General features: G+C 40.8%; 2 protein-coding genes across 2 annotated transcripts; both read left to right on the forward strand.

The window, feature by feature from the left end:
- Positions 1–5,332: 5,332 nt before the first annotated feature.
- Positions 5,333–6,283, forward strand: LOC308678744 (olfactory receptor 14I1-like; the record flags this gene model as incomplete). Its single annotated transcript, XM_081345976.1, has 1 exon — positions 5,333–6,283. One exon carries the CDS (start codon positions 5,333–5,335, stop codon positions 6,281–6,283), a length of 951 nt encoding a protein of 316 aa, XP_081202102.1.
- Positions 6,284–16,619: 10,336 nt separating this feature from the next.
- Positions 16,620–17,570, forward strand: LOC308678745 (olfactory receptor 14I1-like; the record flags this gene model as incomplete). The annotated part of the gene is made up of 1 exon (XM_081345977.1): positions 16,620–17,570. The coding sequence occupies one exon, from the start codon at positions 16,620–16,622 to the stop codon at positions 17,568–17,570; it is 951 nt and encodes a 316-aa protein (XP_081202103.1).
- Between the last annotated feature and the right edge of the window lie 831 nt (positions 17,571–18,401).

Genomic DNA, 18,401 nt, shown 5'->3' on the forward strand with positions numbered 1-18,401 from the left:
AAGAACAAGTCATTTGTAAAGTAAGTTCTCATTCAGCCTCCAAGATCTCCTACTAGTGTCTTCAGTAAAGAGCTCCAGCCAAACAGGACTATGGTCAGACATTGTCCTAGGGAAAATCTTAACATTCTTAACCGAGGAGGAAAGGTCAGTAGTAATCAAAATGAAGTCAATCCTGGAAAAAGATTTGTGTCTATCCGAAAAAAAAGTAAAATCCCTGTCTCTCATATTCCTTTCCCGCCATACATCTCTTAATTCCAGATCTTCCTTCAAATCAAAAAAGGCTTTAGGCAATTTTGAGTTACAAAGGGTTTTAGAAGACCCCTTCTTGTCTTCAGATGGCACCAAGACCCCATTCCAATCCCCCATCATAATAACAGATTTGTAATCCAGTTCAATTAGCCTTTGGTGTAAGAATTTAAATTTTTTTTGCTGTTGTTGATTTGGAGCATATAATCCAATAAGAAGAACTTTCTTTCCTTGTAATGTTAATTCAATACTAACATATCTCCCTTGCTTATCTGATTCAATCAATCTTGCCGAAAAGTCTTTTCTTAAGTAAATAACCACTCCAGCCTTCTTGTCCGGGGCAGAAGATGCAAAATATGTTCCCAATCGGGAATTAGTCAAATATTTTTGATCTCTTAATGCAATATGTGTCTCTTGTAAACAATCATTTTTATGTTGTTTCAAATAAAAAAATACTTTCTTTCTTTTCTGTGGTGAATTTAGCCCGTTAACATTCCATGTCAGGAACTTCACCATCTCTGGTGACCATGAGCCTTTGGAACATGGCCTGAAGATCAGCTGTTGCTCTCTTAGGACGTGCTCCTCCCACGGGCTCTAAAACAGTCGCATCTTGAGTAGCTGAACCAGTTGCAGACTTCTGTTTTTGTTCCTTTTCCATACGCTTATGTGCAGCTCTTGTCATCCTCTGTTTTTTTGGGTCTTCCTTTAATATCAAATTCTGCTCTATGGCCTCCGGTTTCTGGATCTCCTCAGGGGGCAGTAACATTGCCCCTTCACTCAATTGTTTATCATCTTGTCTAGCTTCTGTTCTCTTAATTCGGGGAGATGGTGGTAAACCTGCTTTCAGGACCTTAGTGTAGAAATCTTTTGCTTTTAAGATTGTATCCAGTCTGTATCTGGTCCCTGCATAATTTACCACAATTCCAATAGGAATTTCCCATCTGAACTGGACTTGTCGCTTCTTAAGCTCATCAGACAAAAAGGCAAAATCTTTCCTCTTTCTAAGAATTTTTGAAGGTATCTCCTTTAAGATCATAATATCTTGGCCTGCAATCTGGAATTTTTTCCCGATAAAAGGCCTGGATAATAGAATTTCTAGTTGATCTCCTGGAAAAATAGATCACTACATCTCTAGGTAGACTTTTTTGCCTAGCAATCCAGGAGTTAACTCTAAATATCTTATCCATTTCCTTAAGTAATTCTTCAGGTTCCCATTTCAAAACAGGAGCCACTGCTTGTGCTATTTCCCATTCCAGATTTTCTTTAGGATTCTCTTTGAGGCCTCTAATACGCAAAGCAAACTCCATGCTCTTATACTCTAATATAGTGACCTCATCCCCTGTTCTGTCAATCTTGGCCTCTGCTCTATCAACCTTCTGCTCAGCATCAGTAATTTTATTTTCCAAGTTCTCCACATACTCCATAACTGAATCCACCCGTTCATCCAGGCGTTCTATATGTGCAGCTAAGCCCTGGAGTGCATGCACTATATCTTCCCTCATCTGGTTGTTTTGATTCTTTATTTCTTATTGCAGAACTTGCGTTGACTGCATCACAACTTGCTGGATGTCTGTCAGTGTAAATGCAGGAGGTGGGGGAGAGGGTGGTTGTACTGTAGGTTTCATCGAAGTCTGCCCTGCAGTTTGTGGCATAGGTGAGGAGATAGCGTTCTTAGAAAGCGGGGGCCCTCCCCCACGTTTCACAGCCATCTCTTAAGTTTCAATTTCCTCTGTCACCCAGCAGAATCAAAGTTCAGGAAGAAAAGGAAAAAAAAAAGTAACAATTCTCCCAGAGTTCTTAACTTTCAATAAGAAGAATAGGGAACAGGCTTTCAAATACACAAAATCAAATACACAAAATCCAATACTGAATAGAGTCAATTGCGAATTGTATCTCTTGCTTTGTAGCAGAATATAACACTTTTCAAACACAGTCACTTCACACAGGAGAGAAACACTCCAGCGCCATTTTCACTCCATTTCACACTTGAAGCTTGAAGAAGATAATGAAACTGAGTTAAAGTTAAGATCCAATTTAAAAATCCAGATCTTCCTGCTTTGCTCTGCCTGCTTTTCAAAATACTCACAGTCCCCTCTAAGCAGCAGGTGCAGTTGTCGCATCTTGTTCCACTCCTTTTGGAGCGAAGACGTCCTGGGAGCGGAGAAAGCCTGGGCTCCGAGGGAGCTCACCCTTTTATCCCCCAAACTACTTGGGAGGATCGTATGGGGGCTCTACCTCTATCCAGGCAGGCTCGCCTCTCCCTCTTCTCCCGAAGAAGAAGCTCCAGTGCCGTGGAGCAGCTGGTTTTGCTGCCTCCGGGCGTTTTGACGCTTCCCAGGATCGGGCGGCTTCAGAACGCCGCCATTCGAAGCGGCAGCGCAACCGGAAGTTCCGACTCTACATCCCTTATAATTGAATCACCAGCCAGAAGGTGGCTTCACTTTTTGGATGCCTTTCTGTTCTTGCATGACTGGTGTGTAATACCAGATTCACACTTCTCCCTGTCGAAAACAGGTTTTTCATCTTGGACAACGATCCCCTGCTTATTTGAGTTATTATCACAGATACGTTTACCTGTCTCCTTAATGTCCTTGTTAAGGTCAGAAAGGGCACTGTATCTGTTGTGCAGGGACACAGTGAAAGCTTTGGGTTTATGGTTCACAGATCTCACCCTGCCAGATCCCACGGTTGTCCACACTGCCCTTCTCCTGCAGGATCGTTGTGGTAGAGGGGGCTGATAGTACGGAGGCTCAATAGGGTAGAAGGGCTGAACTGGACACCTAATTTCTGCCTATCATGTATGAGACCAGAAATGGATAATCACACTTCAGAGTTTCTTCTCTTGGAATTCTCAAAGTTATGGGAAATACAGATTATGTACTTAACTTTATTACTACTACTCTATTTTTTAATGTCTTCTGATGCACCCTTTCATTTGTACAGAGTGGGTACAAATTTTACTAGTATAGAGATAAGTAACTCAATGCAGTGACCATATCTAATATTCCTTCCTCCTCTTATTTTATTTGAATTACTAGGGGGGACCCCTTTGCAAACTTTCAAAAACAAAGGGAAGGCTTTCCTGGATAAGGGTTCTGAGAAGAAGGGCTTAAGATGGCTGCCTACCGAGAGCTGATCCTCTGTGTCAAGGATTCTCAGAATAAACTTCACCTCTGATTCTATTTATTCCTTCCTGACTTGAAAATTAAACTGGTAAGCTGTTTCTTACAGTACAAATGGTGATGTTATAAGATTGGTTGTTCCAAAAATATGGAGAACTTTAAAGAATCTTCATTAAGAATTACATCATATTTCTTATTAAACATTGAAAAGCATGTGTAATAAAGATAAAGTCTCCAATTCAACTCTTCTTCAAGACTACGCCATTGAATATAATATATCCATTTCAGAAAGGCACATTGATTTCCTAAATTCTATATACATTCTGAAATGTGTATGTTCATTCTAAATTATTAGCATACTCTGTTTATTAGAAAAAATAAACAAAACAGATGAATACAACTAATAAAAATCTCTGGAGTGTTTTCTGAGGATATGCGCAGGATGTTTGGGAGCTAAATAAGTCTCTGTGGTGTTAAAAAAAGATCAGTTAATCTTTCCTGCAATTCAGAAAACCATTTAAACCCTGTAATGAGAATGAAAAGCATTGTATACAATGCCACCTTCTAAATGAGGAAGAAAGAAAAAATGAATATTGAATCTAATCAGAAGAATGTGAATGAAGACAATAAGCAAATATCTTCTACATTTTGCTTGTCTACTATTCTCATACTCCTATTCTAAAGTTTCATTTTCCATCTTTTTCTTCAGATGTCCTTCATAGGTTTTCTTTCTGCTTTCCTGAGAGTTATGAAGGAGGCAACCAGCCTTCCTCCCCCAAAAAACTCTTCTTTTTATACTGAATTACAAAAACTGTTTTTATGTAGAATGAGACCTCCGTGTTACAAGCTGACCTATGGAATAAGAAAATGATCATTATTGTTTGCTTTTGCCATAATGTAGAATGAGACCTCCGTGTTACAAGCTGACCTATGGAATAAGAAAATGATCATTATTGTTTGCTTTTGCCATAATGTTCTACTAATTTGTTTTCCTTGCCCTTCCATAGGCTTCTTTTCAAATTCAATATCTCCTTACCTTTTACAACTTGAATTTAGTAAGTCTGAGTTAAATTAAATTAAGTTTTTTAAGAAGATATTGGACAGCCATTTGTCTGAAATGGTATAGAGTATCTTGCTTGAGCAGGAATTGGACTACAAGGTCCCTTCCAACTCCATTTTTCTGTTAACGGAAGGTAAGTTCCACATTTCATAGCCTTTTCTTTAATAATGAAATTAAATCAAACAAAAGTTGCTTCTCAAATTGGGCTGATATTTAAAGTAGTCAAATAGAATTGATGGTCAAATTAATTTCTCGATATCCACATTGTTTAAATATCTGAATCAATTCAAAATGAATAAAATTGATTTAACGGGGATGTTTTTATTTGATTTATCCTTGATCAATGCAACAATATATTAAATCAGATAAAATTTAAGAAATATAGATGATTCTTTTAAATAAATCTAGGAATTTTATATTTGAAGGTGATCCTCAGAATCTCCATTCTGTTTCCAAGATCTAAGTAGCCGCCTGACTGAACCTTTCATCTCCCTTCTTACTTTATTTGGAGCCTCCTTTTTCTTTTTGTTTCCTTCTTGGCTAAGAAACTCTTGCACTCTCGGGAAGAGTTTATTTGCCTTTTAAATAAAAGCAAGAAAAACCATGGAGGATATCCTGTATGCTCTACACAGTCCATCACTTTTAGCGGACCTTAAGATAAACACCTCTGCCACTGTGATGTGAAATGTCTCCTCTGCTTCCAGACTTAATTTATTTTCATGTTGAAAGTTCTTCTTGCTTTGATTTGAACTTTTGTATGTTTCATTTTATATCCAAATCATGGCAGGAATGTAAGGTTGTATTTCAAAACCTTGGATAGTTTTGAAGGACAATTTGAAATGAATTGGAAATATTTTAATAGCTTCCACTTCACTTCCAGGACGGTCATAAATGTGGCCAGAAAATGGATAATGACACAAGTGTGTTTCTTCTCTTGGAATTCTCAAAGATATGGGAAATTAAGATGATGTATTCAACTTTCTTCCTTCTCTTGTATTTCATGACAATAACAGGAAATTTTTTGATCATCTCTGTGGTTGCTTTGGACTCCCATCTTCATACTCCCATGTATTTTTTCCTGATGAACTTAGCTCTGCAAGATGTTGGTTCTGTTTCAGTCATCGTTCCCAAAGTTGTTTTTAATTTAGTAATGAATATCAGGGATATTTCCTATTCAGGATGTGTTGCTCAAGTCCTCTTGTTTGCCTTCTTTATGGGTTGTGATATTGCCATCCTTACTGTCATGGCATATGATCGGTTTGTTGCCATTTGCAATCCTTTGCAGTATGAAATAATAATGAACAAAACGTTCTGTATAAAAATGGTTGGCACTGTATGGATTGTCATCCTCATCAATGCTGTGTTGCACACTATTGGTACTTTCACTAACCATTTCTGCTCTAATATAGTCAATCAGTTCTATTGTGAAATCCCACAGTTACTTAAATTTGCCTGTTCAGATATATATGTAATTGAAATTGGATATATCATATTTAATATGATATTAGTATTTGGTTGCTTTATTTTCATCTCTATTACTTATGCACAGATCTTCTCTGTTGTTTCAAGAATCCCTTCTGTTCAGGGAAGGAAAAAGGCCTTCTCTACTTGTTTTCCTCACTTCACAGTTTTCTCCATATTTTTGGTTGCCTCCTCATTTGCTTACCTGATTCCTCGACCCGACAAACCATCACACTTTGATTTCACCATTACAATATCCTATTCCATTATTCCACCCATGTTAAACCCATTAATCTACAGCATGAGAAACAAGGAAATCAAAGTTGCCCTTTCAAAAATGTTTGCTCTGAGGATATTTGGAATGTGTAGTCACAGAAATGGAATAAAAAATTAAAATAATGTTATTAATGGGAATGAAGTATGCTCCGCAAGATGTTTAGATGTAACTTTTTATTGATTTGCTTTAAATGGAAAATTTCTCTCTCTCTCTCTCTCTCTCTCTCTCTCTCTCTCTCTCTCTCTCTCTCTCTCTCTCTCTCTCTCTCTCTCTCTCTCAAATAAGAATAAAAGTGATATAGAGTCCATCTTCAAATGCAAATCATTTTTGAAAGCTTGCTTTTGTTCTTACAACTTAATGTGTTTATCTAGCATTTATAATACGTGTCAGCAATTATCTAGAATAGGTCAGCAATCCCTTATACCAATTGCCTCCTATGTCCCTGCCAAAGCTCCCTGTCCACTTATGGACAGAGAAGCAGTGTGAGAGATGTTTTAAAACCTTCGAACCTTCACATGGATTTTGAATAAAGTAGATCACAACCTACTACTTGATAAGATAGAAAAATGTGGGTTAGATAGCATTACCATCAGATGGATTTGTAGCTGGCTGACAGGCCATACTCAGCGTGTGGTCCTCAATGGAACCACATCTACATGGAAGGAAGTGTGTAGTGGGGTGCCCCAGGGCTCTGTTCTGGGCCCAGTGCTCTTCAATATCTTCATTAACGATTTGGATGAGGGGATAGATGGGGAACTCATCAAATTTGCAGAAGACACCAAGCTGGCAGGAATAGTCAATACTCCAGAAGATAGGCTTAAGATACAGAAGGATCTGGACAGACTCAAACACTGGGCACTATCTAACAAAATGAAATTCAATGGTGAAAAAAGTAAGGTTCTACATTTAGGCAGGAAAAATCAAATGCATAGGTATAGTATAAGTGGTACCTTGCTCAATAGTAGTAACGGAGTCTTAGTAGACAATCACTTCAATATGAGCCAGCAGTGTGCTGCAGCTGCCAAAAAAGCCAACACAGTGCTAGGCTGCATTAACAGAGGGATAGAATCAAGATCAAGTGAAGTACTAATACCATTTTACAATGCTTTGGTAAGGCCACACCTGGAATACTGCATCCAGTTTTGGTCACCACGATGTAAAAAAGATGTCGAGACTCTAGAATGGGTACAGAGAAGAGCAACCAAGATGATTAGGGGGCTGGAGGCTAAAACATATAGGGAACGGTTGCTGGAATTGGGTATGTGTAGTTTAATGAAGAGAAGGGTGAGGGGTGACATGATAGCAGTGTTCCAATATCTCAGGGGCTACCACAAAGAAGAGGGAGTCAAGCTATTCTCCAAAGCACCTGAAAGCAGGACAAGAAGCAACGGATGGAAACTAGTCAAGGAGAGAAGCAACCTATAACTAAGGAGAAACTTCCTGACAGTTAGAACAATTAACCAGTGGAACAACCTGCCTCCAGAAGTGGTGAATGCTCCAACACTGGAAGTTTTTAAGAAGAGACTGGACAGCCATTTGCCTGAAATGGTATAAGGTTTCTGGCCTGAGCAGGGGGTTGGACTAGATGACCTCCAATATCCCTTCCAACTTAATAATAATAATAATAATAATAATAATAATAATAATAATAATAATAATAATAATAATAATAATAATAATAAAAATGGCTAAATGTATCCTGAATGACACTGGTTCTTCAATATTCAAATGTTGTACATATCTACTTCCAAACTTAAGCTCTATCTTCCACTGCCTCACAGACTACCTTATTAACATTGACCCACATTCATTGCTTATGTGTAACAGAGAATACTGCTGATACATGTAAGCCAAATTCCCCTTTAAGGCATTAACAGGCATTCACTAGATCATAGGTCTGCAACCCGCGGCTGCGGAGCCGCATGCGGCTCTTTCAGCCGTCTCCTGCGGCTCCCAGTCCTCTGCCATGTGCAATCCCCCCCAAAAAAAAAGTGGAACTAAAAAAGTTCAATCAATTCAAATATGCAGGGTAGGTGCATATCTCGCCTTAGCTCCACTCTTCAGTCAAACCCTGTTCTGCGCATGCGCGCATGTATGCGCATGCGCACACATTTTTTGCGGATCCCAGTTTTTCCTTTTGTGATGGAACCGGTTCCGAGTGGCTCTTTCACTGTTTCAGGTTACTGACCCCTGCACTAGAAGAACTTCAAAGCTGAGAGCAAAATCCCTGGCAAGTCGGAATGTATTCCTCTTTGAAACTAAAACTGAAGTCCAAAAAATATCTGGAAGAAATTACTAGTCAATCCTCGCAAGCCTATTTAAAATTATTTTATTATGTAATAAAGACAATTAATGAAAATATCTGGTTTTGTATGTATTTTCTGAAGTATGATTTTAACATTACTAATATTATTGTTAGATAACATTAGACAGCATTATGTATGCAATTTGAATAGGTACATATATGAACAGAAGAGTGTATTTTAATTTAATTATAATCTCATGTTATTAACAAATTTAGTTTGTGTTCACATTAATAAAATCAGATTACTTCAATAAAGACTTACAAACATTTCATCTTCAAAAATTTAATCGTCCTTCAAAGAAAGCTTACATCTGTTAACAGTCAACAGACCAGGTGAGGGAGGAAACGCTGCATAGAGTCTTTAATTAAACCAACATTCCGTCTCCAATTCCTGCACATCTGAGTTTTTAATCCATTTCTATTGCTTATTTCCCTATTGGCACTTCCCCACTGAGTTTCCTTGTGGGAAGTTGGCAGGAAGCATCAGAAATCTTCCTTCCTTCCTTCCCTCCCTCCCTCCCTCCCTCCCTCCCTCCCTTCCTTTTTTCTTTCTAACTGATAGATAAATGCCTACAGTGGGAAGGGAGAGAGAGAGATTGATAGTGGTTGGGAAATTGTCAGAGATCACTGAAAATGAAGATCACATGGCCACAGGCACAGCCCTTCAGAAGCCAGTAGCAGTAGCACTGAAGCAGCCACAAATTTCATTCTCTTAAGGGTCATGGGTCATGGATTTTGGACAGATCGTGTAAATTAGCCTAGTTTTAGTTTTTTATTATTTTTTAATGTCCTCTGATGCACCCTTTCACTCAGTTACAGTGTGGACACAAATTCTACTAGTATACAAATAATGAAATATTGCTAAGAACTTATCTTAAGTCTTACCTAGTGGCGATGGAAGCAGCAAAGTGTGTTTACTTTTCCGCTTTCATTGCATCCACAGATAACTGCCCAGCCGCCCTGTTTAGAGTGACCCACTCACTGCTTAACCAAGGACCGAGGGATGACCCCTTGCAGGGTAGGGCTGAGGAATTTGTACAGTATCTGCAGGACAAAATCGCTCAGATCCGGACTGGCTTGGACTCTGACTGGGCGGAGTCCAGTGGAGTGGAGAGGGCAGGTCTTGGTCATGTCATTTGGCATGAATTTGACCCTTTGACTCTGGATGATGTGGACAGTATTATGCATAAACTGAGTGCTACAACCTGTTTACTGGACCCATGTCCCTCCTGGCTGGTTTCAGCCACCGGGGAGGTGACAGGGGGCTGGCTCCAGGTAGTTGTCAACACTTCATTGATAGAGGGTGTCTTCCCTTCCGCCTTCAAAGAGGCGGTGGTGAGGCCCCTCCTCAAGAAGCCTCCTCTGGACCCAGCCTCATTGAATAACTATCATCCTGTCTCCAACCTCCGCTTTATAGCAAAGGTTGTTGAGAGTGTTGTAGCGCCTCAGTTCCTGCAATTCCTGGATGAAGCGGACTATCTGGACTCGTACCAGTCCAGTGTCAGGCCCGGCTACAGCATGGAAACGGAATTGGTTGCACTGGTTGATGATCTCTGGTGGGCTGGGGACAGGGGCTGTTCCTCTGTCCTGGTCCTACTTGACCTCTCAGCGGCTTTTGATACCATCGACCATGGTATCTTGCTGCGATGGCTCGAGGGGTTGGGAGTGGGAGGCACTGTTTTACGGTGGTTCTCCTCCAACCTCTCGGGCCGTTTGCAGTTTGTATAGGCAGGGGGACAGAGATCTGCCCCGAGGCCCCTCTCTTGTAGGGTGCTTCAGGGGTCAGTTCTCTCCCCCTCCTATTTAACATCTATATGAAGCTACTGGGTCAGATCACCCATGGCTTTGCGGTGAGGCATCGCCAATATGCAGATGATACCCAGCTGTTCATCTCCACCCCTAGCCAACCCAGTGATGCCCTTGACTTGATGGGAAACAAAAGGTTCAGGCTTAACCCCTCCAAGACTGAGTGGCTGTTGATACTGGCATCTCGTATGGTTCAAGAAGTTCCATCTCATTTGATGGGGGGAGGCACTGCCCCCCTCAGAAAGGGCCTGCAACTTGGGTGTCCTCCTGGATTCACAGCTTAATTTGGAAGATCATCTAATGGCCGTGACCAGGGGTGCCTTTAGGTTTGCCTAGTGTGCCAGTTGCACCCCTTTCTGGACCAAGATGCACTATGCATGGTTACCCATGCCCTCGTCACTTCTCTCCTGGATTACTGCAATGCTCTTTACATGCATGGGGCTGCCCTTGAAGTGCACCCAGAGCTTCAGCTGATGCAAAATGCGGCCACGAGGTTGCTTATGGGAGTATCTCGATACTCCCATGTTACACCAGTCCTCTGTGAGCTGCATTGGCTTCCAGTTACCCTCCGGTGCAATTCAAGGTGCTGGTAATAACCTTTAAAGCCCTATATGGCTTAGACCAGGGGTACTTGCGAGACCACCTGCTGCCATTATCAATCTCCCATTGCCCGGTTCGCTCCCACAGAGTTGGCCTGCTCAGGGTTCTGTCGGCCAGGCAATGCCATCTGGTGACCCCCAGGGGGAGTGCCTTCTCTGTGGGCACACCAACCCTCTGCAATAAACTGCCTCTGGAGCTGCAGATGGCCCCTGACCTTCGGTCTTTCCACCTTGATCTGAAGACTTGGTTATTCCAACAAGCGGGTCTCGAATGACTATGTTTTTTTTAACTTTGGCTTTCATTGAATTAAATTGTCATGTATCTATTACATTTATTGTTTAATTATTTTTTTCAATTTTGTATTCTATGTTTCTTAATTTTTTTTTGTTGTGAGCCACCCTGAGTCCTTAGGGAGAAGAGCGGCATATAAATTCAATAAATCTAATCTAATCTAATCTGATCTAATCTAATCTAATCTAATCTAATCTAATCTAAGTTTCCCACTCTAATCAGCTAATAACACCTGCAAAGGGTTCCTGAGCCTTTAAATGGTCTCTCAGTAGGAATCACAATCATGGGGGAGACTGCTGACCTGACAGTTGTGCAGAAAACCATCATTGACAGCCTCCATAAGGAGGGAAAGCCTCAAAAGGTAATTGCAAAAGAAGTTGGATGTTCCCAAAGTGCTGTATCAAGGCACATTAATAGAAAGTTATGTGGAAGGGAAAAGTGTGGAAGAAAAAGGTGCACAAGCAGCAGGGATAACCACAGCCTGGAGAGGATGGTCAGGAAAAGGCCATTCAAACGTGTTGGGGACTTTCACAAGGAGTGGACTGAGGCTGGAGTCAGTGTATCAAGAGCCACCACAAACAGACGGATCCTGGACATGGGTTTCAAATGTCATATTCCTCTTGTCAAGCCGCTCCTGAACAAAAAACAACGTCAGAAGCGTGTTACCTGGACTAAAGAAAAAACAGACCTGGTCTGTTGCTCAGTGGTCCAAAGTCCTCTTTTCTGATGAGAGCAACTTTTGCATCTCATTTGTCTGGAGGAAGAATGGAGAGGCACACACTGCAAGATGCTTGGAGTCCAGTGTGAAGTTTCCACAGTCTGTGTTGATTTGGGGAGCCATGTTGTTGTGTCCATAGTTAATGGGAGTGGTTTCCCAAGGCGGGAAAACCTGGTGCAGTTATTGGTTGTTACATTCACGGCGGGAGATTCTGGGCCGGGGATTGGTTATGTTTAAAGGCACCTTAGTATATAAGATAGGGCTCAACGGCTGCTAGGCAGTTGACCCATGTGCATTCAATAAATGTTCTCTTGTTCAACCTCGCTGTCTACGCTCGTCATTCCGGACTTAACAGTGGCGACGAAGGTGGGATCGACGGCGGAACAGCGAAGGATCCCCGGAAGCCAGCTGAGCGGAATAGTGGGAAATTTGAATCGCAGTCAACCGAACCACTGCTGCGTTGAACTCACAGAATGGCGCAAGTCGGTTCCCTGAAGGAGTTCGACCCAAACTACCCCGAAGACTGGGAGGAGTACGTCGGCCAAGTCGAGGGGTTCATGCTGGTCAATGGAATAACGGAGGACCGAAAGAAAGCGGCGGCTCTGCTCACCATTAGTGGCACGCCGGTTTACCGGGTTGCCGTCAGCCTGTGCCAGCCCTTGCCGGTCTCCAGCGTGTCGTACGCTGACCTGTTGGCCAAGCTAAAGGTCCATTTTACTCCTAAGAGGTCCGAACTGTTTTGGCGAAGGATATTTGAAAAACGGAACCAGCAGCCAGGAGAGTCAATCACGCAGTTTGTGGCAGCTGTCAGAGAAGCGGCCCTGCGTTGCAAATACGATAAACTCAAGATTCGAATCGAGTAGTTTTGGGGCTGCGAGATGAACACTTACAAAACCGGATAATCGCAAAGCCCACGGGTACACTGCAAGAAGTCTTAGACGAGCTACTCACGTACGAGTCTACAGGCAGACGCGACACCCCCTACAACAGCATGGCTGCCTCGGCTGAAATCAACCTCGAGAGCCATGTGGACGGTGGGGAGGTGGACTACCAGTGGGAAGCCAACGTTGCAGAAATCGCCTGAAGGTTCGGGAAGATGGCGGCAAGACCCTCACTCGCCGACGGACCCGACCAACGTAGAAGACCGCAGCCTCCAGCACCACAACAACCCCAGAGGGACAACCAAACCAGGCCTCGTGACCCCGAAGCGAGGTGCGGCAGCTGCGGCGGAAATCACCTCTGAGCAACTTGCAGGTTCCGAACCGCGAAATGCCGGGGGTGTGGAAAAACGGGCCACATCCAGGCCATTTGCCGAAGCCGACCATGCGACAACCGTCTCCACGAGCTCGACGCATGGGCCTCAGGTGAGGTAACCCCCAAAGGGAGTGGCGGAGAGACCCCCAGACCTAAGGCACGCACTTCCAACCCTGGGGCGGGGGTGGGGGTCAACCACGTGGGAACCCCTAGAGTTAATCACACCCCTAGAATTAATCACATTCTGAGGCCTAAATTAAAAATTGGAGTCCAACTGCAGGGCATTCCCTGCAAGATGGAAGTGGACTTGGGGGCCTCAGTATCTATAATTTCCAGTGACACCCTCAGGTACATCGAGAATAAAAGCGGCCGTAGAATTCCCCTAAAACCCACTAAACTACAGCTAGCCGATTTTCAAAAAAACCCCATAGAACTAAAAGGCGAGGCCACTATTAAAGTAAACTATAAAGGGTTTAGTGGATTTTTAGACCTCTTAGTCACCGAGGACCAGAGAACCAGCCTAGTAGGCCTCAATTGGTTCCCGGCCCTGGGAATCTGGGTAGGGGGAATTAACACAATTAATAGTAAGAAACCAAGGACCCAGAGTCTGGATGAAGAATGGAGAGGCACACACTGCAAGATGCTTGAAGTCCAGTGTGAAGTTTCCACAGTCTGTGTTGATTTGGAGAGCCATGTCATCTGCTGGTGTTGGTCCACTGGGCTTCATTAAGTCCAGGGTCAATGCAGCCATCTACCAGGAGATTTTGGAGCACTTCATGCTTCCTTCTGCAGATGAGCTTTATGGGGATGCTGACTTCATTTTCCAGCAGGACTTGGCACCTGCCCAAACTGTCAAAAGCACCAAAACCTGGTTCAATGACCGTGGGATTACTGTGCTTGATTGGCCAGCAAATTCGCCTGACCTGAACCCGATAGAGAATCTATGGGGCATTGCCAAGAGAAAGATGAGAGACATGAGACCAAACAATGCAGAAGAGCTGAAGGCCGCTATTGAAGCATCCTGGTCTTCCATAACACCTCAGCAGTGCCACAGGCTGATAGCTTCCATGCCACGCCGCACTGAAGCAGTAATTGCTGCAAAAGGGGCCCAAACCAAGTACTAAGTACATATGCATGCTTATACTTTTCAGAGGTCCGATATTGTTCAATGTACACTCCTTGTTTTATTGATTGCATGTAATATTCTAATTTTCTGAGATTGTGGATTTGGGGTTTTCATGAGCTGCATGCCATAATCATCACAATTATGACAAATCACAGCTTGAACTATCTTCCCTTGCATGTAATGAGTCTATCTCATATATTAGTTTCCCCTTTTAAGTTGCATTCCTGAAATAAATGAACTTTTGCACGATATTCTAATTTTTCGAGTTTCACCTATAAGTAACCCAATGCAGTGACCATATCTAATATTCCTTCCTCCTCTTATTTTATTTGAATTACTAGAGGGGACCCCATTGCAAACTTTCGAAAACAAAGGCAAGGCTTTCCTGTATAAGGGTTTTGAGAAGGAGGGCTTAAGATGGCTGTCTAACAAGAGCTCATCCTCTGTGTCAAGGATTCTCGGAATAAACCTCACCTCTGATTCTATTTATAACTTCCTGACTTGAAAATTAAACTGGTAAGCTGTTTCTTACAGTACAAATGGTCATGTTATAAGATTGGTTGTTCCAAAAATATGGAGACCTTTACAGAATTTTCATTTAGAATTACATCATATTTCTTATTAAACATTGAAAAGCATGTGTAGTAAAGTCTCCAACTCAACTCTTCTTCAAGACTACACCATTGAATATAATATATCCATTTCAGAAAGGTGCATTGATTTCCTAAATTCTACACACATTCTGAAATGTGTATGTTCATTCTAAATTATTAGCATACTGTGTTTATTAGAAAAATCAAAGCAAACAGATGAATACTAATAATAAAAAATCTCTGGAGTGTTTTCTGAGGATATGTGCAGAATACTAATAATAAAAATCTCTGGAGTGTTTTCTGAGGATATGTGCAGGGTGTTTGGGAGCTAAATAAATCTCTGTGGTGTCAAAGAAGATCAGTTAATCTTTCCTGCAATTCAGAAAACCATTTAAACCCTGTAATGAGAATGAAAAGCATTGTATACAATGCCACCTTCTAAATGAGGAAGAAAGAAAAAATGAATATTGAATCTCATCAGAAGAATGTGAATGAAGACAATAAGCAAATATCTTCTAGATTTTGCTTGTCTACTATTCTCATACTCCTATTCTAAAGTTTCATTTTCCATCTTTTTCTTCAGATGTCCTTCATAGGTTTTCTTTCTGCTTTCCTGAGAGTTACGAAGGAGGCAACCAGCCTTCCTCCCCCAAACAATTCTTTTTTTATACTGAATCACAAAAACTGTTTTTATGTAGAATGAGACCTCCGTGTTACAAGCTGACCTATGGAATAAGAAAATGATCATTATTGTTTGCTTTTGCCATAATGTTCTACTAATTTGTTTTCCTTGCCCTTCCATAGGCTTATTTTCAAATTCAATATCTCCTTACCTTTTACAACTTGAATTTAGTAAGTCTGAGTTAAATTAAATTAAGATTTTTAAGGAGATATTGGACAGCCATTTGTCTGAAATGGTATAGAGTGTCTTGCTTGAGCAGGGATTGGACTACAAGGTCCCTTCCAACTCTATTTTCTGTTAACAGAAGGTAAGTTCCACATTTCATAGCCTTTTCTTTAATAATGCAATTAAATCAAACAAAAGTTGCTTCTCAAATTGAGCTGATATTTTAAGTAGTCAAATAGAATTGATGGTCAAATTAATTTCTGGATATCCATATTGTTTAAATATCTGAATCAATTCAAAATGAATAAAATTGATTTAACTGGGATGTTTTTATTTGATTTATCCTTGATCAATGCAACAATATATTAAATCAGATAAAATGTAAGAAATATAGATGATTCTTTTAAATAAATCTAGGAATTTTATATTTGAAGGTGATCCTCAGAATCTCCATTCTGTCTCCAAGATCTAAGTAGCTGCCTGACTGAACCTTTCATTTCCCTTCTTTATTTTATTTGGAGCCTCCTTTTTCTTTTTGTTTCCTTCTTTGCTAAGAAACTCTTGCACTCTCGGGAAGAGTTTATTTGCCTTATAAATAAAAGCAGGAAAAACCATGGAGGATATACTGTATGCTCTACACAGTCCATCACGTTTAGCGGACCTTAAGATAAACACCTCTGCCACTGTGATGTGAAATGTCTCCTCTGCTTCCAGACTTAATTTATTTTCATGTTGAAAGTTCTTCTTGCTTTGATTTGAACTTTTGTATGTTTCATTTTATATACAAATCATGGCAGGAATGTAAGGTTGTATTTAAAACCTTGGATAGCTTTTAAGGACAATTTGAAATGAATTAGAAATATTTTAATAGCTTCCACTTCACTTCCAGGACTGTCATAAATGTGGCCAGAAAATGGATAATGACACAAGTGTGTTTCTTCTCTTGGAATTCTCAAAGATATGGGAAATTAAGATGATGTATTCAACTTTCTTCCTTCTCTTGTATTTAATGACAATAACAGGAAATTTTTTGATCATCTCTGTGGTTGCTTTGGACTCCCATCTTCATACTCCCATGTATTTTTTCCTGATGAACTTAGCTCTGCAAGATGTTGGTTCTGTTTCAGTCATCATCCCCAAAGCTGTTTTTAATTTAGTAATGAATATCAGGGATATTTCCTATTCAGGATGTGTTGCTCAAGTCCTCTTGTTTGTCTTCTTTATGGGTTGTGATATTGCCATCCTTACTGTCATGGCATATGATCGGTTTGTTGCCATTTGCAATCCTTTGCAGTATGAAATAATAATGAACAAAACGTTCTGTATAAAAATGGTTGGCAGTGCATGGCTTGTCAGCTTCATTAATGCTATATTGAACACTATTGGCACTTTCACTAATCATTTCTGCTCTAATATAGTCAATCAGTTCTATTGTGAAATCCCACAGTTACTTAAATTTGCCTGTTCAGATACATATGTAATTGAAATTGGATATGTAATATTTTTGGTGATAGTAGTATTTGGTTGCTTTATTTTTGTCACTGTTACTTATGCACAGATCTTCTCTGTTGTTTCAAGAATCCCTTCTGTTCAGGGAAGGAAAAAGGCCTTCTCTACTTGTTTTCCCCACTTCACAGTTTTCTCCATATTTTTGGTTGCCTCCTCATTTGGTTACCTGATTCCTCGACCCGACAAACCATCACACTTTGATTTCACTCTTACCATATCCTATTCCATTATTCCACCCATGTTAAACCCATTAATCTACAGCATGCGAAACAAGGACATCAAAGTTGCTCTTTCAAAAATGTTTGCTCTGAGGTTATTTGGAATGTATAGTCACAGAAATGGAATAAAAAATTAAAATAATGTTTAATTTAAATTTCAGTCTCAAAGTTTTGCACTTTTATGATTTTACCTGAGTATTCTTACTTTAGTTATTAATGGGAATGAAGTATGTTCCGCAAAATGTTTAGATGTAACTGTTTATTGATTTGCTTTAAATGGAAAATCTCTCTCTCTCTTTCTCTCACTCTCTCTCTCTGAAAAATAAGAATAAAAGTGATATAGAGTCCACCTTCAAATGCAAATCATTTTTGAAAGCTTGCTTTTGTTCTTATAACTTAATGTATTTATCTAGCATTTATAATACATGACAGCAATCATCTAGCATAGGTCAGCAATCCCTTATACCAAATGCCCCCTATGTCCCTGTCAAAGGTCCCCGTCCAGTCATGGACAGAGAAGCAGTGCAAGAGATGTTTTAAAACCTTCAAACCTTCACATGGGTTTTGAATAAATGGCTAAATGTATCCTGAATGACACTGGTTCTTTAATATTCAAATGTTATACATAACTACTTCCAAACTTAAGCTCTATTTCAAGACCACATCCATGGGTAGAAGCACACTCACAACTCCAGCAGGAACGTGTGACAAATGAAAGGTCACTTTATTCAGCTCCAGTGGAAACAAAGTCAGTTTTGGTAGCACATCGCTCCCAACACATACACAGCCGTCAGGTACGAAGGCTCTGCCCTCACGCTACAGACTAACATCTGCCAACATATCTATATAAACCCTCCTCCCCCCCTACAGTTCCTTTTACTGCTACCCAAACACCATACCTCCATGTGCATTTCAACCTGCCTCCCCCCCAATGCGGCATACCACCCTCAACCAGGTATGTACACCAG

This window comes from Vipera berus (genome assembly GCF_964194415.1).
Source record: "Vipera berus genome assembly, chromosome: Z".
Lineage (NCBI taxonomy): Eukaryota > Metazoa > Chordata > Lepidosauria > Squamata > Viperidae > Vipera > Vipera berus.